Genomic DNA, 23967 nt, shown 5'->3' with positions numbered 1-23967 from the left:
CTCACGTACGTAATAATACTACCAATGCAGCAAAAAAATTCAATCAGAACATTTTGAAAAAAATCTCAACCCTTCATTCTCAAATACATACAAATATAAAATCCCAACTGTTTTAATTATAGCCAGCGTCAATGTCGAATCAAAAAGTCACCAACAGCAGTGAAAAGAAACTGAGCACCAAAACAGAAAACTGGAAAAGGGAAAGAATGGTTCACACATTGCAGGTTATTATTGATGCCCTCATCTTTCATAACGCCAGAAGAAAGGCAGACATTTGTAATCCATTTCTGCAGTGTGCACCCACACATTGGTCTCCTAATGTATATTTTGCTTCCATCAAATGTGTTGCTGAGAATGAATGGGGAAAAAAATGCACGTGACTAACTGATTAGACGCAGATGAGTTTTTGAGCGATGGGCCTTTATTATATTCCTCCTATAAGCTATATGGTTGCAGCCCTTACTGAATTTAAAATCAAGAAAGGAAGGGCAGCGGTAAATATAAAGCGGTCACATTTTCAAATCAGGCCGCACTTTATTTCATTTAAAAACATGAAGCTGCAGAGTGCTCTGCGATGATGATGTCATATGTTGCTTGAATTCTATTATTCCATCTTTAAATGCCCATTACATTATTTCATGGTTTGAAATAATCGCTGGTCCTGTGTAATCTTCCCTGGGAAATCAAAATAAGCTTGTTGAACAGACGACCATTACAGACAAGTGAAAGGCATATCTATTATCTACCACATCTTAGTTTTTGCACAAGGTCACCGTTTCCATGGTGACAATCTGATGGCTAGTTTTGCCTCCTTATACCTTATCTATTTTTGATTCCTTTTCCTTCATATCCTCTAGATTTCTGTTTGAAGACCCCTCATGACCGTCGTGGGTTTATCCCTGCTTGACAGACCGACTATGGATCCTTTTACCTTTTAGAAAAACGGAATAGAATTAGCATCTCGACAATGTTCTGATGGATTATAAATGATGCAGCATCAACGTGTATCCATTTTTTTTTTTTTTTGTCAGACAACAATGACACAGAGCAGCAGGGTTTGCTTCCACAGCAAAGTTCTTAAGCGCTGCTTTGCTCGGCAAACCGATGGCGAAAAAGTCTAATGCTGTTTGGTTATCAGTTTGCCACTGTTGGTCTGCAAATGAAGTGCTGATGCAGTTTAATGAGACGTAACCCATCTCCCCTTTTTTGTGCCAGGTCCCTTGCTGCTTCACTGAGTCTGTTAGCCCTGTCTGCATTGGTCCGACAGGGTCACACCACATTACAAAGCTGCCTCATTTGCCTCTTTATCTGGACCAACAGATGGACTATCAGCACATGAGCTTGTGTGACCTCAGGGTGATGGCGAGGTAACGCAACACTGCATGGACATACATCATAACTGGGTTAAAAGGGAGACTACTGACTGCTGCCTTATGCTGCCCTTCATTTTCTCAAGCAATATTCTGCCGTCGTGTGACACATGCCGACGGCTAACGCGAGACAAATGAGACATGGCAAGGGGTGGGGAATGTCCCTGAATTAAGCAGCGGTGACAGCCCGAGAAGGACAACCATGAGGACACGGAGTAAACGAGAAGGGGAGGGATTATGTGGGCAGATTGATAAACGGGAGAAAACGAACAGGAGGACCTAATTAAGAATTGAAGTTTAAGTCATAAGTCAATGGGGGTGCTACTCAGTTTATTACAAAGAGATGATCTATATGGCTGCTATTAGGCGCCACGGGGAATACGCCTACACTAATTTGACTTCTTTCGTCTTCAGACACACAGGCTTCCCTGTGAGATCATCACAAGCTTTTCCATCAAAAGAGTCTCCTGAATGGCGGTTAGAACAGCATGATTATGAAAATTAACTCGTCTCATGGTGGGAATCGTACAGACGGGTGCCTCAATGTGGACATCGCACGCTGAACAACGAGCAAATGAATCCTTGTAAACACTGAAACGGTGTCCCACACAAAAACATAACAGCTGCGAGCAAATACCAAAATGAAATGACCTCGTATTCGATCTACATTCCATATTCACATTTGGCAAACCATTCTTTTCCTCGTGCCATATTACAGCGAGATGGAGCGACGGTGATAAACGAGAAAGGAAAACAAGCTAAAAAGCTATCACGATTAGTTTTTGTCTTTACTCACCAGACATCGTTTTTAAATAAATAATCTTTGTTTTTGGAAAGACACTTAATAAAGTATCAATGGTGGTCCCTTTTTCAAATGTTGATTTAGCACTGTCATTGCTGTGTTAATGTCATATTGCAGTGTTTTTTTTTCCTTTGTTTTCCTAAAACTGCTCATGTTCCATGTTTCACAGTATGTGAAATGCAGGATCAGATTTGGGTCTCTTGTACGTTGTCTTTTGAACAGGCTTGAATCAATAAATGTTCCTGTGTGGTAGAGCTGTGCATGGTACTGAGCATGGAGGGGTGATGATAAGTGCTCTTGTAGGTGTTGTAGTGGTTGTAGTGCTCCAGCGGGGGCAGCGATAGGTGTCTGTCAATAGCAGCAACACCTGCAAGCTCTTCTTCAACGGTAATGACTTCCATAGAGGAGGCTGGGCCATCGGGATCCTGTTGGTTATGCTGCTTCCTCATTTTGTAGAAAATAACGAGGAGCACAGCAGCCATAAGTGTGATGGCCACAAAGCAGCCAATGATGATCTTGGTTGTTTTCATCACCTCGTCCAGCCCATTGAGGGATCCCTCTCCATCCAAATCGAGAACCGGAATGGTGTAAGTCCTCTCCGTGGTCCTCGTTGGAACCGGGGTGGTTTTTGTGGTCGAGGAGGACACCCAACCAAATGGGGGCAGCGGAGTGTGGCCATCGTCACCTGGGGTCTCAATGGTCTCCACTGTGACTGTCGTAAAATAGGTCACCCCGCTGTTCTCCACAGAAGTGACGTTGAGCACGGCCGAGGCGGAGATGTTGCCTGCCGTGTTGCTGACCATACAGGTGTACGTGCCGGTGTCTTGCATCGTGACGCTGGTAAAGTTAAGTGTGCCGTCATTGAGCACAGAGAGTCGCACTTTATAAGCCCCGTGTGTCACCAGGGAGCCGTTGGGCGTGAGCCAGCTGATGGATGTCAAGGAGCTCGTACGACATTTGAGCTCTGCCCCCATGCCCTCTGTCACATTTAAATCGGAGGGTGGCTCTACGATGACGGGAACATCACACTGGAAGTAGCTATGATCCAATTCTCCAATGTAGCGACCTTTAAAGAGCATAGGGGTATTGCAACGGGCACAGCAACTTGTATTGGCGGGTACTGACTCCTTTAGCCACCAACTGAGCCACAGGATATCGCAGTTGCAATTCCAAGGGTTGTGATGAAGGTGGACCCGTTCCATACGATGCAGGGGAGTGAAGAGGTCATGTGGAAGGAAGGTAAGGTTGTTGTGAGCGAGGTTGAGCTCCACTAACGACTGCAAGTCGTCAAAGGAATTCCTCTCAATCGTTTGGATCTGGGCATGCATCATCCACAGCTTCTGGAGGTTGACCAATCCTGTAAATGAGCTAGGCTTGACGATGGTCAGCTGATTTCCAGACATTTCCAGTTCTTCCAGCCTTACCAGTGGTAAGATGTTTGGGATCTCCTTCAGGTTGCACATTCCCAAATTCAAATAGCGCAAATTGCTCAAGTTCTTGAAGGCTCCATCTGAAATGTAGGAGAGACGTTTGAGCTCACCTAAGTCCAACCTTCGAAGGGAGGGGACTCGGTTGAAGGCATAGGATGGTATACTTTCAATGGGGTTGTTCCGAAGCCACAGCTCCTTTAGCTTGGACAAATACTCAAATGCTCCATTGGGGATTGTCGTGAGTCGGTTATCAAAGAGCTCCAAGGTGTTCAGGCTTGTCAGTCCATTAAAGGCGCCTATTTCAATGCTGCGGATGTGATTCTTGCTCAGCTGCAGAATCTCCAAGTGGCGCAGATGTTTGAAACTGTCCACCTTGATCACCTGTATGAGGTTGTCCTGGAGATTTAAGTAACGGGTGTTGGTCGAGATACCATCTGGCACGTCCCGTAGACTACGGCGGGTGCATATAACTTTGCTGAACTGGTTACTGCACGAGCAGACAGAAGGACAGGTCTGTGCACGAACTAGCCCTGCCACCACCAAGATCTGAAGGGCCAGGAGTAGCACAAAGAGGGGGTTGGACAGCGCCCCCTTTAGCCTACGACTTCTCATTGTCTGGCGCTGGAACGAGGAGATCATTTTGTTCAGCATTCATAGTTCATCTGCTGGTTACGTTTTCTGCAACACAAAAAGAAACATAATTTGGTGAGAAGCTCGGATCGGCATTTGGAAGATTGTTGAAGTTGTTGTTGCACTCTAATGTGGCCTCACACTCCTGTGAAGTACTGTGGCCAGAAAAGGCTCAGAGACCACCCATTTCCCTCATAAGATGAACATACTTTGTAGTGTGAATATTTCTCTGGTGGTAAATAAGCACTTTTTTTTCTCTGTTGAAGTAGCACATTAACTTTTTTGCACTCAAGAGCACGCTTGTGTTTTCATCTGTACATAATAGCAATGCATTTTCTCCATTGAGTGCTATCCAGATACATCCGGACAATTGTCAAAGAATGATAGAATGAAAAGGAAAATTATGATAAAAGTTCACTGGATACCACTGCTTTGGATAAGTGTCAAAGATCCAATAAAAGAGCTGCATTCTTTTATAATGCAAGACTAACGACACTTAATTTCAATTTTGAAATCACACTGCATTTTATGACAGGTGCTCTGTCTCACGCTTTTAATGTAAACATTTATTTTAATGAAACTGGGGAAAACAAACACACACACTGTGGTGTTTAATTGTTGCATAGAAATGAACTTCAATGATTTTATTTATGTTAGAAACCAAAGCATTTCTCATGCAATGCGATGAGAACTGTTCCCTACCTGGCATTTGTCTGGCATTTGGCATGACAGGAGCAATGACCCATTTACTTTTAATTAGAGTCCGATTCATCAAAGCACCAACAACCAAATAGTGAATTTTGAGTGAAGAAACAGGAAACATTGTGCCGTTGATAACAGTAACTTTACTCTGCAAGAAAGAATGAATTAATTCTTATTTGAACAAGATTGCCACTATAAAAATAACATGAATTAAAAAGGCTCATCGTGCCCAAACCCTATCCATCACTTACAAATGAGAATATTTGTAAGACTTCATTTTGAACACAGAAAATAGCCCATCATAATTAAATGTATAATATCCGCCTGGGCGGCCCGGTGGTCGACTGCTGAGCACGTACGCCTCACAGTGCAGAGATGCAATATTCAATTACAGCTCCGGACTTCCTGTGTGCAGTTTGCATGTTCTCCCCGTGCCTGCGTGGGTTTTCTCTGGGAACTCCGCTTTGATTTAGCAGGGTATACCCTGCCTACTGCCCAAAGAAGACTGGGATAGGCTCCAGCATGCCCTGCGACCGTTGTAAGGACGAGTGGATTAGAAAATGGATGGATAGAATATCAGCCTGTACAATGTTGTTCAACCAAAAGGAAAAAAAAAACCAAACAAAACAAAAAGTGAGAGCTTATTATCCAGAGGCTTACGATCCATTCAGTGTATGAGTGTTTAGGAATTCGCTTGCTTGCAGGGCACCCCAAATAGACCAAGCCATTCAAATAACAAATACAATGTACAATGGCGCTGAGTACATACAGCATGATTGATGTGATATCACCCCTTATTATGTAGTGCCCTGCAAGCAACCTATGCGTGTATCAACACACAGCACAGTATACCAAACATCTTGCGTGCAATATTCTGAGCAGCAAATTAGATTAAAATCTTTCTTAGAATTCACTCGTTTCCGATTTTAATGTCTCAACAGCCTGACATCCCAACTTGTCTGTTAATCATCTTCTTATAGCATCAACTCACAGGCGCATATATATATATATATATATACCGTAATTTTAGATAGATGGATAGATAGATAAGAAAACCTTTATTTGTCTCACGATAGAGAAATTCGCAATTTACAGCAGCAACATTTTGAAAGAAAGCAGAAAAACGAAGTATTTGCATGCACAAAAATAAATTTAAAAATGAACTGTAAACAGTCCAGAATAAACTATAAATTATCAGATATAAGCATACAGTATAAGCAACTGCATATATATATATATATATATATATATATATATATATATATATATATATATATATATATAGCAGCTGGATAGCTCAGTTGGTAAGGCATCGGTTTGGCATACGGGAGACGGTGGTTCGAATCCCGCTTGGGGCAAAAATGAGCACATAACACCATCCAGTGTGGGTCCTTGGGCAAGATCCTTCACGCTAATGCCTACCTCATACAATGATGAGAGACAATAAAACGAATGACATGCCGGCTCAGACGTCGCCCGGCCAAACAAGGTCTGCGTCAGGTGCTGGGGAACCAGAGCACCCTGATGAAAAATGGGCTACTGGAACAAAGCGGAGATGGGCGAGATGCGATAACATGGCTCTGTTGGAATGCTACTACTCAAGCAACCCTAGTCTGAGGGGTTACATGCAGAGAATGTGGGCTAAATGGTTACTTCGAAACCCACAGTCACGGTTGACCGCGAAACAACTAGTAGCTCAGTGTTCCAACATCCACAAACGGCAACTGCTGTCACAACTTGAGATTGATGAGGCACAACGCAGGTTCCATGGTGAAGGGCCCCAGGCTGCCAGATCAGAGGAGGAGGTCATACAAGAGGTTGGGAGGCAAGCCCCAATGAATGCAGATGATGAGATTGGGTGGTCAGCCCCAATGAATGAAATGCTGAGCGAGGCAGCAACTGACCTGAAAGCTAAGATCATGGCGAGAATGAAAGCTGGGCAACCTAGAAACCGATTACAACGGCTGTGTGAAGTACCATCTGAAAGTCTCATAGAAAGTGTGAATGCAGCACTGAGGGCGATCCCTACCGTAACGATCACAGAAACCAATGAGCTGATATACGCTTCAGCATCAGTGATCCTGGAGACTCTGGGCTATAAGAGCAACCATGGAAGCCATGAGATACGTTACCCACCATGGAAAAGACGGTTGGAGGCTAAGATCAAGGCGGCCCGGAAAGATGTGAGTCAATTGACGGAGGCCCAGAGAGGTGTGATGAAAAGGCCGATACCCGAGAGGTACATCCAGATGACCATACCTGAAGCACTCGAAACTGCCAAACAAAGGCTCCAAGCCTTATCCAGTCGCCTAAAGCGGTACACGAAAGAGAATGAGGCCAGACGAATAAACAGGCTGTTCGCAACACAACCTGCGAAAGTGTACGCTCAGTGGCAGGGTCCTAACAACAGAGCTGACCCACCAAGACTGGAAACTGAAAGGTACTGGAAAGGCATATGGGAGAAGGAGGTTGCACATAACAGCAGTGCACAATGGCACTGAGAGAGGAACACAGCAACCTCCCTGAACAGAACCCGGTTACCATAACAGTGGCAGACATACAGGAAAGAGTCTCAGATATGAAGAACTGGAAGGCACCAGGCCCGGACATGGTCCACACTTACTGGCTAAAGAAACTCACAGCACTCCATGAGCGCCTAGCAGTACAAATGAACCAGCTGCTGAGGGATGGGACTCACCCAGAATGGCTAACCGAAGGGCGAACGATCCTGATCGTGAAGGATCCCTCGAAGGGTGCAGCCCCATCCAACTATCGGCCAATAACCTGTCTCTCCACAACATGGAAGCTCATGTCAGGCTAAGATAAGTGGACACATGGATCAATACATGAACGAAGCACAGAAGGGCATTGGTAGAGATACCAGAGGAGCCAAACATCAGCTCCTGGTTGACAGAACAGTCGCACAAGACTGCAGGTCCCGACGTACCAACCTGTGCACAGCTTGGATTGATTACAAGAAAGCCTATGACTCGATGCCACATACATGGATCACTGAATGCTTGGAGTTGTATAAGGTGAACAGGACCCTAAGAGCCTTCGTTGCGAACTCGATGAGGATGTGGAAAACCACACTTGAAGCCAATGGCAAGCCACTTACCCAAGTGTCCATCAAATGTGGCATATACCAAGGTGATGCACTCTCCCCACTGCTGTTCTGCATAGGACTGAACCCCCTAAGCCAAGTAATCACCAAGACAGGCTACGGATACCGCCTCAGAAATGGAGCTACAATCAGTCACCTCCTCTACATGGATGACATAAAGCTGTATGCTAAGAGCGAAAGGGACATAGATTCCCTGATCCACACAACCAGGATCTACAGCAGCGACATCGGGATGTCATTCGGGCTTGAGAAATGTAGTCGGATGGTGACTAAGAGAGGAAGGGTAGTCCGCACTGAAGGGGTCTCACTCCCTGAAGGAACAATAACAGACATTGAGGACAGCTACAAGTACCTTGGTATACCACAAGCCAATAGCAACCTCGAACTGGCAACAAGGAAAGCGGCTACGGCCAAATACCTCCAGCGAGTGAGGCAAGTCCTAAGAAGCCAGCTCAATGGCAAGAATAAGACCCGGGCAATAAACAGCTATGCCCTGCCAGTGATCAGATACCCTGCAGGAATAATAAGGTGGCCAAAGGAAGAGATTCAGACCACGGACGTTAAGACCCGAAAGCTCCTAACCATGCATGGAGGGTTCCATCCCAAATCCAGCACCCTGAGACTGTACGCAAGCCGAAAGGAAGGAGGCCGGGGACTAGTGAGTGTGAGAGCCACTGTCCAGGATGAAACATCCAAGCTCCATGAATACATCAAGGAGAAGGCTCAAACGGATGACGTACTCAGAGAATGTCTCAGACAATGGGGAACAGAAGATGAGGCGCTGGAAGAGGGACCATCATGGGAGGACAATCCCCTACATGGGATGTACCACCGGACCATAACTGAAGTGGCTGATCTAAAGAAGTCCTATCAGTGGCTAGAGAGGGCTGGCCTGAAGGACAGCACAGAGGAACTCATCCTGGCTGCTCAGGAACAGGCCTTGAGCACCAGACCCATCGAGGCCCAGATATACCACACCAGACAAGACCCAAGGTGTAGGTTGTGCAAAGAGGCACCTGAGACAATACAACACATAACTGCAGGGTGTAAGATGCTGGCAGGGAAAGCCTACATGGAACGCCATAACCAGGTGGCTGGCATAGTCTACCGAAACATCTGTGCGGAGTATGGACTGGAAACCCCAAGGTCAAAATGGGAAACACCTCCGAAGGTGGTGGAGAATGACAGAGCGAAGATCCTGTGGGACTTCCAGATCCAGACTGACAGGATGGTAATGGCGAACCAACCAGATATCGTGATCATAGATAAAGGGCAGAGGAAAGCCGTTGTAGTGGATGTAGCGGTCCCAAGTGATGGAAACATCAGGAAGAAGGAACATGAGAAACTGGAGAAATACCAAGGGCTCAGAGAGGAGCTGGAGAGAGCCTGGAAGGTAAAGGTGACAGTCGTGCCTGTGGTGGTCGGAGCACTCGGGGCAGTGACCCCCAAACTAGATGAGTGGCTGAAACAGATCCCGGGAACAACATCGGACATCTCAGTCCAGAAATGTGCAGTGCTGGGAACAGCAAGGATACTGCGCAGAACCCTCAAGCTTCCTGGCCTCTGGTAGAGGACCCGAGCTGAATGAGGGACGGACACCACCCAAGTGGTGAGACGAGGATTTTTATATATATATATATATATATATATTCATTCATTCATTCATCTTCCGAACCGCTTGATCCTCACTAGGGTCGCGGGGGGTGCTGGAGCCTATCCCAGCTGTCTCCGGGCAGTAGGCGGGGGACACCCTGAATCGGTTGCCAGCCAATCGCAGGGCACACAGAGACGAACAACCATTCGCACTCACACTCACAACTAGGGACAATTTAGAGTGTTCAATCAGCCTGCCACGCATGTTTTTGGAATGTGGGAGGAAACCGGAGCACCCGGAGAAAACCCACGCAGGCCCGGGGAGAACATGCAAACTCCACACAGGGAGGCCGGAGCTGGAATCGAACCCGGTACCTCTGCACTGTGAAGCCCACGTGCTAACCACTGGACTACCGGGCCGCCTATATATATATATATATATATAAAATCTTATTCCCAGTCGTCGGAGTGCCTTGCGCTGTTTTTGGTGCAGTCCGAATAGGCGAATGACAAATTTTCTAAGTTTCAGAATGTTTTCAGTGAACCAATGCACGCTCTGAGATATGTCTGCACGCACCTCGAATACGCAAATAACTAAGACTCAACCTGCCTCTTTTGCCCTCACAAACGCACACAGTTGCAGCACAAGCACAGAAGCTGGAACTGTATTGGAACAGAATGGACACTTACTTGTGAGCATGAGAAAAATGTTTCTAAACTTAAGTAAAGAAATAAATAAATAGATAAAGCCCTGCTAGCTCCTGTGCAACACCATGCATGATCATGAATGAGTTTTACAAGTTTGCTACATGAAAAATTGGTGGAACTGTTCTCCTGTATGACTGAGTGGCTCGATTAATCAATCTCAAAGGTGCATGGTACATGTGGCTTGTTTTCTCCCCAGCCAGGCTGCATAGGGACAGGGCTCTGGGAGACAATGAGATGGAATGAGGTCTCCCGATGGCAAGTGCTCATTTTATCTACCTGGAATCACAAACACTGCACTACTACCTAAACACAGCTTTTCGACATAGCAAACGCACAGCAAGAAACAGTGGTCGATAAAAGGTGTCTAGTGCAGTTGACATGCAATGTTTTTGAAAAGTCCATCATGTGATGATTGTTTTTTATTCACATGTAGCTATTAAACTGTCGTCGACCCTTGTGAGGATAAAGCGGATAAGAAAATGGATGGATGGATCCTCTAGGCCAGGGGTGCCCAAACCTTTTGGATCGAAGATCTACTTTTTGATGAACTAACCTCACGGGATCTCCCCTTACTGGCGCGCGAACGCACACACACACACAAATTAAAGATTTACCTGCTTTATTTTATTTTTTAAATATTCTTTTTTGTGAAAATGAGACTGATTAGTGTGCAGTGTATCTTAACACAAAAAATATATTACTAACATGTACAAAGGCACACAAATGGTTGTTTATTTTTTTTCTTCTCGACACTCCTCGGATCTACATGGGACCTGTCTTAGATCTACCGGTAGATCAGGATCTACCTAATTGGCACCCCTGCTCTAGGCCAATGAAAAATTAGTAAGATAAAGTGTATGACCCCTTTAAACTGCACCCAGTAGGTAGTGAAGTTATTCGTCAGAGGGCCAACTGTAGCAGAAGTCTGTGTGAAATCACCTCAGTGATATGAAATCTGACAAGTCTCTTCTCATGTCACCACTTAGGCACCTACTGCTGAGCTGAATTCTATTTAGCTAATTCATTAACACATTATGGATTAATTACACTCACAAACATACAATGCATGTGTTGTCTGAATCTTGTTTGTGTGCAAATGGTTTATTTCACAGGCCATATGGATATTGACAAGATTTTCATACACTTAGGTTGAGCCCATTTTTAGAGGTGGCAAAAGCATACATTACACAGTTCCATCCATCTTCTGATCCTCTTATCCCCACAAATGGTGGTGGAGAGTGCTGGAACCTATCCCTGCTGTCTTCGGGCAGTAGGCGGGCGACAGCCTAAACCGATTGCCAGCAAATCGCAGGGCACACATACTCACACCAAGGGACAATTTTGAGTGTTCCATTAACATGCCACGCGTGTTCTTGGAATGTGGGAGGAAACTGAAGTACCCGCAGAAATCCTAGGCAAGCACGGTGAGAAGATGCAAATGCCATACAGGAAGGCCGGAGCCAGAATCGAAACCTGCACCTCTGCACTGTGAGGCAGACACGCTAACCAGGGCTGCCCTATACTAAGTTCTCATCTCATCTCATCTCCTCTTCCGTACCGCTTGATCCTCACTAGGGTCGCGGGGGGTGCTGGAGCCCATCCCAGCCGTCTCCGGGCAGTAGGTGGGGGACACCCTGAATCGGTTGCCAGCAGGGCACACATAGACGAACAACCAACCACGCTCACACTCACACCTAGGGACAATTTAGAGTGTTCAATCAGCCTGCCATGCATATTTTTGGAATGTGGGAGGAAACCGGAGCACCCGGAGAAAACCCACGCAGGCCCGGGATAAACATGCAAACTCCACACAGGGAGGCCGGAGCTGGAATCGAACCCGGGTACCTCTGCACTGTGAAGCCGACGTGCTAACCACTGGCTACCGGGCCGTCCACCTATACTAAGTTGAAATGTAATATTTTAAAAACACAAACATTTTACCTTCCTCCCCCTTCCCTTAATTTAAAGAATGATTTCATCTACCTCAGCCCTCATGTATCTGATTTGGAGCACCAGTGGAAAGCTGGACGTTACCTTTCCATCATCGCATCAGAGTGAAAGTGTCTTTAGTTGATGAGACACAGACAACAGGGAGAGGACCACTGTATTAGAATTAAATTTATTTAATATCTACCCTCCAACTCGCAAATACTCTTAACTTATATCAGTGGTCTTCATTCCATTCAGGATATTCATCACTATTAATTAACTAGATGAATTTGTCTTTTCTTCAGTTAATTATAAGAGGTATCAAATTTTGGACTCATTGTAAAGGGAGGGGTTTACTCCAGAAACATGCACACTCCTCCCCAGAAACTCGGGTTACCATTTGTTGATATTTTACAATAGCACTTCTTAATCTATAATGTGGATCAGATTTGGTTTACTCGCAAACAACCTGCACTTTTTATTTTTTTTAAATTTTGGAGTGGTAAGTGCTCCTACACTCCACCATTCACTGGTCGATGCACAGCTCCCAATGAACCCCTCACACCCCCATCATCCCAACCATCACATATAGCTGCCCGTTCCCTGGTCTTTGTAGCACCCCTAAACCTCAGATCCTAGAATCTCCGGGTTGAGCCAAATGCTTGCGTGACTCTTCAAAATGTCATGCATGCGTAAATATATGTAAATGCAACTCTTCACAATGCTGGTCCAAATAGTATTTATGCTTTAAATTGTGAAATGAGCCCTCTCAAGTTTTTTGAATCTGAGTTAGAATGATGTATGATTCTTCTTTTTTGCACACAGTTTACACAATATTCAAGGTGTTACACTGAAACCCTTTAGATATTTTTGTGCAAGATGCTTTGGACTCTGAGCCTTAGCTTTAACATGTCAGCAGGATGTATGCCACATGCCTTCAAATGCACAAAATGTTTCAGTTTGTAGTTTCCAGTGAAAGAAAGGCATACTTTACACTCAGTAGGCCAACGTCACGGAATCCAAACCGTTTATCATGTGCACGGTCTCAGGAGGCTGGGGGAAAATGCCTCGACTAATTCATGCCTTAGAATGTTCCAGTTGTTCTGATAAATGACAGTTCATGAACAAGCTCGTTTGCCGAGGGAGAAAAAAGGACAGATGTTTTTATTCATGGAGAACCATGCACAATAAGGTGTTACAGTTGACCTTTCTGACTTGAGTTTAACAGCTGCCATCACAGAGTGGAGGAACGTGTTCAAATGAAAATGATCACAATTTAAAAGACTAGTCTCAATTCCCATCCATATGATACATGTCATTCTATGTATCCATGTCATGATCATGTCATGATATCCATGACATGTATCCATGTCAGGATATTAAACTACAAACAGTCACTAAACGGAGCTATCAAACTGCCATCTAATATTATGATCATCCTGACAAGTGCTACAAGGACCCCCACCCCTATCTCTCTCTCTCTCTCTCTCTCTCTCTCTCTCTCTCTCTCTCTCGCTCTCTCTCTCAATAAATAAAATCTATCTATCTATCTATCTATCTATCTATCTATCTATCTATCTATCTATCTATCTATCTATCTATCTATCTATCTATCTATCTATCTATCTATCTATCTATCTATCTATCTATCTATCTATCTATCTATCTATCTATCTATCTATCTATCTATCTATCTATCTATCTATCTATCTATCTATCTATCTATCTATCTATCTATCTATCTATCTATCTATCTATCTATCTATCTATCTATCTATCTATCTATCTATCTATCTATCATCTATTTTTTAAATATATATTTGATAGATATAAAATAAATGCTACCAGGCACAATACAATATTAGAAAGCGTGCTTTCAGCAATGCACTGATCAGTGATATTTTCTTACCAGATTAACTGCAATATTTTGACTCTGTTTGGGCACAGTAAAGCCAAGCGCACACACGGATAGGTGTATTTGACTTTTTATTCTTCATGACACTGAGTGCAAGCTTGATCATGACCTACAAATATGTAGGTTATTTACTAATTATAGAACACACTTATTTATTTCTGTTAATGTTTCATGAGTACAGAATCCAGTGAAACATGCACATTTTAGGCCCATTCATCATACATTATGGATTGAAAAAGGGGTTTGTACAAAGATAATAATGAGCAGTTTGTTTCACACTGCCAGAGACATGCTATTTTAGCACTACATAAATTACTGTGGTTTCAGTTCTTGCAATTTTCCTAATTTGTATTGCATTTTACTCACCTGTTATCCTCCGGTTCGATTCTATTGACCTTTTTGAATGTGATATTTTCTCTTGATTACAGTAGGACATAATGCACCAAGCATTAGTGGGGGAGGTTTGGTTTCTTTCACCAATACGGGAAAGAGGGAAAGTAATTGAATGGTTTAGAGACACCCGTCAAGTGATAATTGAATTCATAATCAGACATTACCTTATGTTGCCTCCATTATGATAATTACATGGGCTAAATCGTTGTCCAGGGACTTCCACACATGTTGGTCTGCTCTCTGCAGAGAGATTAAAACTGGATGCCCGCATGGATGAAGCTGAGGGCACACTTAGTATTCGTGCCACTTGTTTAGCCCACCTCTAAGAGTCTAAGTGTATACAAGGCATTGCGGCAGTGGAGAAAGTCTTGGTGAACGGCACAAACATGGATTTACAGTCTCACGGCAAAGACTCACTTTGAGGATGATGGAAAATAATCAAATGCATTCCCTCCTTGCTATGTTCATCAAAATGGGTGGGATCCTAAATTTGGGTCGCTGTGCAAGGCCTGTAGGAGTGCATGATCCCTCATGAGTTGCCCGTCTGCAAGCGTTAACCAGATGGCTCCTTTGACTTTTGGAATTTAAATTGTCAATCTGCGTTGACTGAGATGTCGTTATGAAAATCTGAATGCTATATCTGCTATACAGCGTGAAATCTAAAATAAGAATTATTTGTATTGGACCAATGGTCACAGCTTTATCTGTGTTATGTCATATGCTTCATTCATGTTGAGAAGCTGCATATTATTTTAAAAGATATCTATTGTTTATTTTTACCTCACCTTTGGGTTTTCATACTGGCTCATACTTGCATGCTTCAAAAACATTTACTTTCACATCTTTTAATCACACAAAATGCCAGATTATGAATTGAATGTAACATTTGGAAAAAAACCCAGAAAACATTAGACAGTATTTGAATGGTGTTTGGTATTATGCTTGTAGTGATTCATAATTGAATCGGGCTCGATCACAATGCCATGCAGTATGTACTTTTGAATGGTCATTTGGAATACGATGTTGCAGTTTTGTATAGGGTAAAATACTGTGCAGTGGTCCATGTACACAATATTGACACAACATCTGGTGGGCACTGCATTTCTGCATTATGTTATTTAATAATCAATTCTTAAATGTATTTATTCAGAGTCGTATCTACATGTAAAGTAGAAAATGTTCTTTCCCCCAGCAGAAATCGAGCGTGTTGAATTGAGCAAATACCTTTCCTTTCCTGAAAATGCTGCGACTACTGCTACCCTTACTCCTACTAACACAATAAACGTGCTTCGATATCAATGTTTACATTCATTTATGAATCGTATTTGTAAATTCACGAGGCAGTGCATTGGAGATATCAGTTGCAATGTCTCTCATGCGCTGCCTCCTGAAGGCTGAGATAGAGTCATTCAAGAGTGTCACATGGAAAATGACACAATCCACATGAAGCTTCAATGGCCAGTCTTGGCAGACTGCCCTCCATGCAAACTGCCGAGGGCTCGCCCGTGCTCAGTCACAGCTATTCTTGTCAAGCTATTCTAGTCTGCAAATTGACTGAATGGAAGAGGATGCTCTCTAGGGCTTTGCTGTGTAGAGTAAGGTGAAAGAATACAATCTGGCAAAATTTGTCATCATAGAGCACGTGCTTCAGTCTTTTACACTTGGCATTTTGCAGCCGACACACCTGCAATGATGATAAATATTCAGTGGTACTTTCAAATACGGCCACAGTCTGTTCCGTGACAATGGTTAAAGCCCATTCGGTTGTGTTTTGCATATGGTTGAGCCAAAATTTTCATCAACATAAAAAACTTGAGTGAATGTATAAAGAATGTTTCCCTTTCATGAGGGTTTGGTGTCGACAATCCAGTGGAACTGGGACTAACATTCTGGTTCTCCCCGAATTGTTCAGATTGTAAAATATCGGCGCTAATTTTCGATGCCTAGTTTACCGCGCAGAAGAAGCCGGCACACACAAACGGAAAATGACCAATGGTAAATGTGTGTGGATGGCGCGCAGCCCTTCCCCGCCACCGCAGCCACACAGCGGGCACACAGAAGCTTGGCCGGGGCTTTTCCTGGTTGACCATCAGACTTTCCAATGGCTGACTCTCAACCTGCCCCAGGTCCTTCCTGTGGATCTTGCCAGCTGTGGCGACCCTGGCCAGTGCCTAGCAGCTGAACTAGAACTGGTGTAGATCCTGACCTGAAGTCAGGATTGTTTGAATACGTCTAATACCAACATTGAGCCAACAATTTAGAGTGTCACTACAAACATGAGTCCACACACAAATGCAAATGCCGAGCTAATATTTACGTTATAGCATATATGGCCTATACCTAAATATAGACTTACCGGTACATCATGGTACATGGTTATATTGACTGATTAGATAAGACACACCGTATTTTTCTTGCTTGGCCCTCAAATGCAGCTTTTTGTCATATATATCAGGATATATTCTTTCATAGGAAAAACAATACTATAGCCCATCAATGGGTGTTTAGTAGCATGCAATAAGTAACTGCTGCATTACTGTCTTTCCTTGAGGTTCTCAATAATAAAGTTCACGTAAAAATGTAAAATATACTCATTAAAATAGAGATAATTGAGTGACTCATAGTAAAGTTCACAAACAGTAAAAAGTTTATGAAATTAAAGAACAGAGAAGTTCATATAGGTTTATTGAAAAATAACTGGTTAACTCCGTTCCTTCTTCCTTTGTTTTATTTTTTGTTGAAGAATCAGAATCGAAAATCATTAGGAAACCAGAATCAAATCAACGAACCAGAATCTGAATGGGAATCGTCCAAACTCAAATAATGCCTGACCCTACTTTTCATATTGTCATCGGGTCCAAAACTTAACATTAAAACACAATTCTTTTATTTTTACAACTTAACTCATGAAGAGTGTAGTCATTTTTTAACACTAACCAGCACACAAATAGCATCAATGCTGATGTATCACGGGGGTGATCTTCCACGGCAACTAATCAGTCTACAGTTACCTTGAAAGAGACTAACACAAGAAGCTAATGTGGAGGCTTCGTCTTCACTCAGTGCTCATTGTTGTCAAACACCAGATGGACTCATATGCGCAACATCAGTCACAGTGGATTCGAGTCAAAGTCTTTTGTTTACAAAAAGCTGCTCATATGTTGGCTGGGTGCTATCAAGCAAATTAAACAAAACAGAAACTAACAACCAGCCAAAATAAAATGAGTGCCACCTCACTGAAGCAACACTTTTCCTCACACTGGAAGTCTGGAACACACACTAACTCGAGACAAAAGTACTTGCAACCTACCAGGGTAGTTTTTGCTTAGGATCTGAGCCTGCGCCAAAGGTGGAAATGTTCTTCTCGTTTTCCTGACTACTTTTGTGCTATAAGAAAAAGTCAGAACTAAAAGGCACACATACGTCTGCGACTTCCTACACACGTATATGACCTTTCAAAATATACATGACGGGAAAAAGTGCGCACCTGTATGAGAAATCTGACCGACGTATACACACATTTAGGAGATTTAGTGAAGTTGTTGGTAAGGTGGTAAATTGACACCAGATTGCATACTCATGCTTTTCACACGTCCAGTTTCGCTTAATATCAACCATTAATCATCGATAAAATACAGGTTTTGCACTTTGTCCAATTTTATGTAAACCTTTTGGAAGTTCTTTTTTTAATGATGCTGCTCTTACCTTTTGAATCGCACCTTGGGGAGGAATAAAGACTTGTGGTGTGAGAGGCCTTTTGTTACAGTGAGGCACTCAGGGCTAGCATTGCTCTCCCTCCTTGCATCACCCCGCCCCATGTTTTGAGGACTCTGACCCACCACCTCTCAACCTATTGTGTTGTATTTTGTTTTCAATAAAAGACTGAAACAGAGTGATTCCAAGTGGATTTGCATAACTCTCAGCTATGTTGATGACGCTATCAGTGAAAATATTTGCCTTCCTGAGAGTCGACATTATTCATCTGTCCCTCTGTGTCAGCAGACGGGGTTCACCTACCCCACGTTATAGCAGCAACACTGTCGATGGGCCGCAAGTCTTTTATGCGTGTGTGTGTGTGTGTGTGTGTGTTAGCTTCTTTCAAGTCTGACCACTTTTTTTCTTGTGCCAAAGCCAAGAAACAATATTCCCTACTTTGTTTCCACCTAATAAAGAGTTTGATTTAGCTCTCTGACCAAATGTTTCATTCTTAATTTTTTCCCCCTTCACTATTTATAAAGATTCACCCATCACCATGTATTGTATTGTATTGACAATTATGGCTCGTTTAAATTCATGTTGTGCTTTGCACCCAGGGTTTGCGTGGTAGCCATGGGGAATTTTTGGAGATTCCCGAACGGCTGTTCCATTTCCGGAACAGTCGTAACCCCAAACGCCTCCCAGGACACCCTGGTCTGTGATTTTTATTTTATTTTTTTCAGCACACGGCTGTCTGCCCACGCTTACCGCCCTCATCGACAAATACGTCTTGTCTTGCATATGTCTTGCATGATGCACGCCATCCGCCCCTGCCACCCTCAATGATTACATTTAGCGGCGTGGAGGCCAATGTCCGCATCTTAATTATAAAACAAGGCGTACAGAGGAATAGTTGTTACGATTGTATTTTGTCGATGCTTTATGTGTTCTGTTGTCCATCCATCCATCCATTTTCTGAGCCGCTTCATCCTCACAAGGGTCGCGGGGGGTGCCGGAGCCTATCCCATCAGTCATCGGGCAGTAGGCGGGGGACACCCTGAGCCAGTTGCCAGTCAATCGCAGGGCACACAGAGACGAACAACCATCCACTCTCACACTCACACCTAGGGACAATTTTGAGTGTTCAATCAGCCTGCCATGTACAGTATGTTTTTGGAATGTGTGAGGAAACCAAAGTACCCGGAGAAAACCCACCCAGGCCCTGGGAGAACATGCAAACTTCACGCAGGGAGGCCGGAGCTGTACTGTGAGGTCGACACACTAACCACTGGACCACCGTGACGCGTGATCTGTTGTATGATTGTTATTTTATGTTTAATCTTTTGTAAAGTGCATTGGAATAACGGCAGCGGTTGTAAAAGCGGGATATAAATAAAGATGTATTTTATAAAGGTCTGTGTACATACATTACACAAAGTATGAAGAGTGACAATTTATGAAGAATTATAGTTAACATCAACTTGTGAAATTTAGCTTGAAATTATTCCATTTTGGGGCGGCTGTACTGTCTTAAGCACCGGTCATTGAAAACACATTGAAAACTGGGAACCTGGACCTGAGGTTTAAATTCAGTAAAAAAAAAAAAAAAAATCCAGATTTTCTAATTTTTACAAAGTATGTGCTCACCCTGACAAAATATATCCATGATTAAATATTGAGCGGAAACCTTTTGCTTTCATCTACAAGCATCTGATGGTCCAGGGTCAAATCCCGGGCCGTTAATTTTTGCTATCTGCTGCCACCAAATGCTTGGAGCAGCACCAATGAGACAATGAGTACAGTGTTGAGAGATAATTACAGTAACTCTGAACATAAACAAGAAGAAATACATTCAAACCTCAAAAGCTTAACTGCCTCAGCAATTTTGATGATTCACCCCAGAGAGTTGAGTTGTTTACTGTAAAATAACAGCGGTTCTGCAACAAGGACTTAAAATCTTTAACAGCAACATGACTCCACTTATATTCAAGTTCATGGCTTTAACTACACAGACTATTATTCAGTATACGTGTATGCAAGTTGAACCCTCACTACTAGTAACATATTACTTCTGATTGTTTGCACTCCCCTTTATATGACAGATTCTTAAGTGATCAATTTCTCTAGATTCTGACATTATAAAGGCAAGTGCAAATTTAACAATGCACAATTCCGTGTAATTACATGCAACATGACGGCAGCGCTGAGTTTGACTGTAAGACATGCAGCATAATAGAAGAAGGGCAAGAGGAAGAAGAGGCAGAGAAGGTCCCCAACTAAACTCCAGTAAGAGGCCTTGTTCCCAAAGAGCAAAAGATGTATGCTTGTGAGTGATGTGTGCTATGTTTACACTATGTGTTGCTCAGCGTGTGTTTAAGTGACAGTTTTTTGAAGGTTTGTAATTACTGTAACATCTATGCAAATTTCCAATTGACCATCTTTTTTGCAACACGTGCTAGCATTTAAAAGTTGGCCATTAGTTCAATTAAATGATATGGTTTGGTTATAAATGCGAGTGTTGAAATATACAATGTTCGGTTAGCTTTTGTTCCATGTGTCAGTTTCATAAACTTCCAAATGCGTGTGACAAATGAAGCTTAGAGTAAGCACGTTTGGCTTCAAAAGTGGGGAAGATGACGAGTGAGAGTCTGAGAACAGACTCCATGGAATACCCTAAAATGTGTTTTAATCAGTTTAATTGAGATGTACCAGTTATTACGCATGTCAATGTCTACGAAAATTACATTCACACCCATGGATGATTTCGATTCATTTTATCTTACATGCATATTTTGGGGAATGCGAGAGGAGGCCACGCAATCATGCGAAAACATGCAAACTCAATACAGGAAGGCTGTCAGGACTCACAGGCAGACATTTTGACCACACTTGGGGCTTCTTTATATTCATGCGGTCGCTGCCCACTCTGAAGTCACTGTGGCAAGGCTTCTACGCATGCATGCAGGCAGGCAGGCACGTACATAACACCCATGCCCCCGCTAAACTAGCTTTCTTCCCAGCAGCAGCAACGAGCTGCGTGGTGCGGATCTTCTCTTTTGTGGTGATAAATAAAGTACCTTTAAAGAATCCTTGTGTATTGTGGAACTCAGGATGTCATCGCAACAGTTGTTTAGTCACAACTAAACGGACAAATCGCAAGAGAGAATGTGCGCTGCAGTGTACGTGCAGCAATAATTTCTGACATGTGCACGCGATGTGTCGCAGACGTGCCACAGAAATGCCGCGCAGCAGAACCCGTCATGTGATGCAATGCGGCCGTTGAGGCTCGAGCATACGAGCATGTTTTTTTTTTTATTAATATGAACATACCAAATTCTCCTGACCATAAAACACATTTAAAATTATTTTAATCGTCTCAAAAATCGAGACAGTGTGCCTTGTAATCTGGTCTACCATATGTATGGATGTCTGCTTTTGTGCTCATCGTCTTGAATTCAAATTCCTTCCTATTTACTTTCATGCATCAAAATGCTAGCAGGCTTACATGCTTTCATCACACGAGAACTACTTCCTGCTTTTGTGTGAAAGAATCATGGAAAATGTAGTCCTGCTCGCCTAATAAGGCAGCCAGATCGAACACGACCTGAGTGTTTCTGGGAGCATGTTTCCAATGTTTGCAGGGAAATATGAATGCAGTCTTCGGGACCGAGCGATAAACGAGACAGCCAGCTTCAAAAGCTGCCAAGACCAAGCAAAGGGGCAGGTTTGGATATTGGCGAGTGACTAAATTAGCATACCTAGTGTGTGTTGACTTATTTACAGCGGTTGACCTATCAACCAAGATCGTATTTTGCAGCGGAAGTAATAACACAACCACCGGTCACCAGATTGACTAGCGATGTACAGTACAGACGTTTGTTTTTTGACTGTTGGAGAAACCCCTTCTCTTCTCCGCTTGAAGCTCCCGTCCCCTGCCTCCACCACTCCCACCCCCACCCGCAGTCTGAACCTAGCATAATGTTGCAAAATGTATTATATATGTATTCTTATAATCCAGTGTGCCTTATGTCTAACAATGTACGAAAATAGACCCGTTCATCGATCTTGCACCTAATAATCCGGTGCACCTAAACTAAACCGAACAAGATGCTTGCAATACTTCGCATTTTACAGTTCCATAATCATGATTAACAAAAATAAGAGTGAGTGCAGAATCCTGTGTTTACTGTGTAGTCTGCCTGGACACCAGCTGGATAGACCGATAAAACCAGTCCAAATGCATGTTCAGCAGAAGGTCAATTGTGTTTATAGTTCTGCATGTATTTATTGGCGAATGTTAACCTGTGTTTGGTTTTAAACACAAGTAATCTGAATGCATTGAATATTTATTGATGGTTGTTTAATGAGCAACTAATGAATATGCTCATATGTCGAATCCGTTTATTAAAGACCAATTTTTTTCTCTAAATTGATGTTGAGGTGTTCCTACTGTAGTTAAGCTCATCATCTTCCCTACATCGCAGTCCATCCTTGTCAAAGATGTGTGAAATTTAAAAGCCTGAAAAACATAATGTGCAATCTGTTTGGATTCAAGTACATGCATCTAAACTACCACGAGTCTTTCACGCTCACATTCCAAATTATCCAACAGGTTCTTCTAATGTAAACATAATGGAAAACAACAGCTTCAAATTTGAAGAAATTATGTGTCAAGTTTTATATGCAAATGAATATATCTATTTACAAGTGGACTTTTGTCGAGCTCAAAAAGAAACGTGCAAGTACAATATGCTCTGTATCTAAGTTATTATTTTTTCACGTAAATCCTCGTTGCAAAGGTCAGCACTTTGAGTACCGGTAATTCATTTTTTTAATATAATTTTTAAATGCACGCACAGCCAACCTTGTCTGCTCACCAGTGACTCCACCAGTGACATTATCTCTTCTATAGGAGCTAATAGAGTACATATAGTATCAGGGTTGGATGCAGCAGAGTATTTTCAGGACTGCAAATCATGCAGACCAGGAATCACTCCTTCCTTTCACCTGGACACCATTGAGAGTTTAATTCCTGCCTGCTTCACTCTGTTGTACGGAAGCTGCACCGCGTAGTGCTGAAAGACTCCGCAATGCACGGTGATTTCAAAGGGGCACGATCATCAGTGCTCTTCTACCCTCGCTGACACCACGAACAAACCCATCAGCATTCCGTGTGAGACCTATCGGTACCCCACGCCTCACATTACCACATCAGTCACCTCTTTTCATCGACAAGGTACCAGAGCCCCTGAGCCCACTCCGCAAGACTGAGAAACATATTCAAACGTTAGGACGTTTAGCTTTGTCCATTACCTTCCACGTCTCGCCTTTGTGCCTGGGTTGTAATCCATCCACTTGCACAAAAAGACTACCTCCGCAGTTTTTGCACAGACCCATTACCTCCACAACCCATATATTTAATCACAATTTGCTGCTGATGATTTTTTTTCCTCCATTTTTGCATTTAAAGTAAAAATTTGCACCATAGTCTAAACAGTACCTCCGGCTGTTGGTGGGTGTTTATTGAATGGTTTTGTGCAATACAAGACTGCAAAACGCTATCTTTCACTGCAAACTATAAAGCAAAGGGTTTTCAATCACTGTTGGTATAGTTGTTCCTTTGTATGACCTATCTGTATTTCTCACTTGCTGACAATGTAAATGTGTGTGTGGAT

General features: G+C 43.0%; 1 protein-coding gene across 2 annotated transcripts in view; it reads right to left on the bottom strand.

Annotated features, from left to right (window-relative positions):
- Positions 1-325: 325 nt before the first annotated feature.
- lrrc4cb (leucine rich repeat containing 4C, genome duplicate b) overlaps positions 326-23967 on the bottom strand; it is a 56500-nt gene continuing 32858 nt past the window's right edge. For both annotated transcript variants that reach the window (XM_052063147.1, XM_052063146.1), the window contains one exon: positions 326-4280. In XM_052063147.1, the coding sequence (XP_051919107.1) occupies positions 2358-4253 (1896 nt within the window). In that variant the 5' untranslated portion in view covers positions 4254-4280 and the 3' untranslated portion in view covers positions 326-2357. The remainder of the gene's footprint in view (positions 4281-23967) is intronic.

Source organism: Hippocampus zosterae, chromosome 4 (assembly GCF_025434085.1).
Source record: "Hippocampus zosterae strain Florida chromosome 4, ASM2543408v3, whole genome shotgun sequence".
NCBI classification, from domain to species: Eukaryota; Metazoa; Chordata; class Actinopteri; order Syngnathiformes; family Syngnathidae; genus Hippocampus; species Hippocampus zosterae.
The sequence above is the reverse complement of the archived record's forward strand: the minus strand, read 5'-3'. Positions and strand labels throughout refer to the sequence as shown.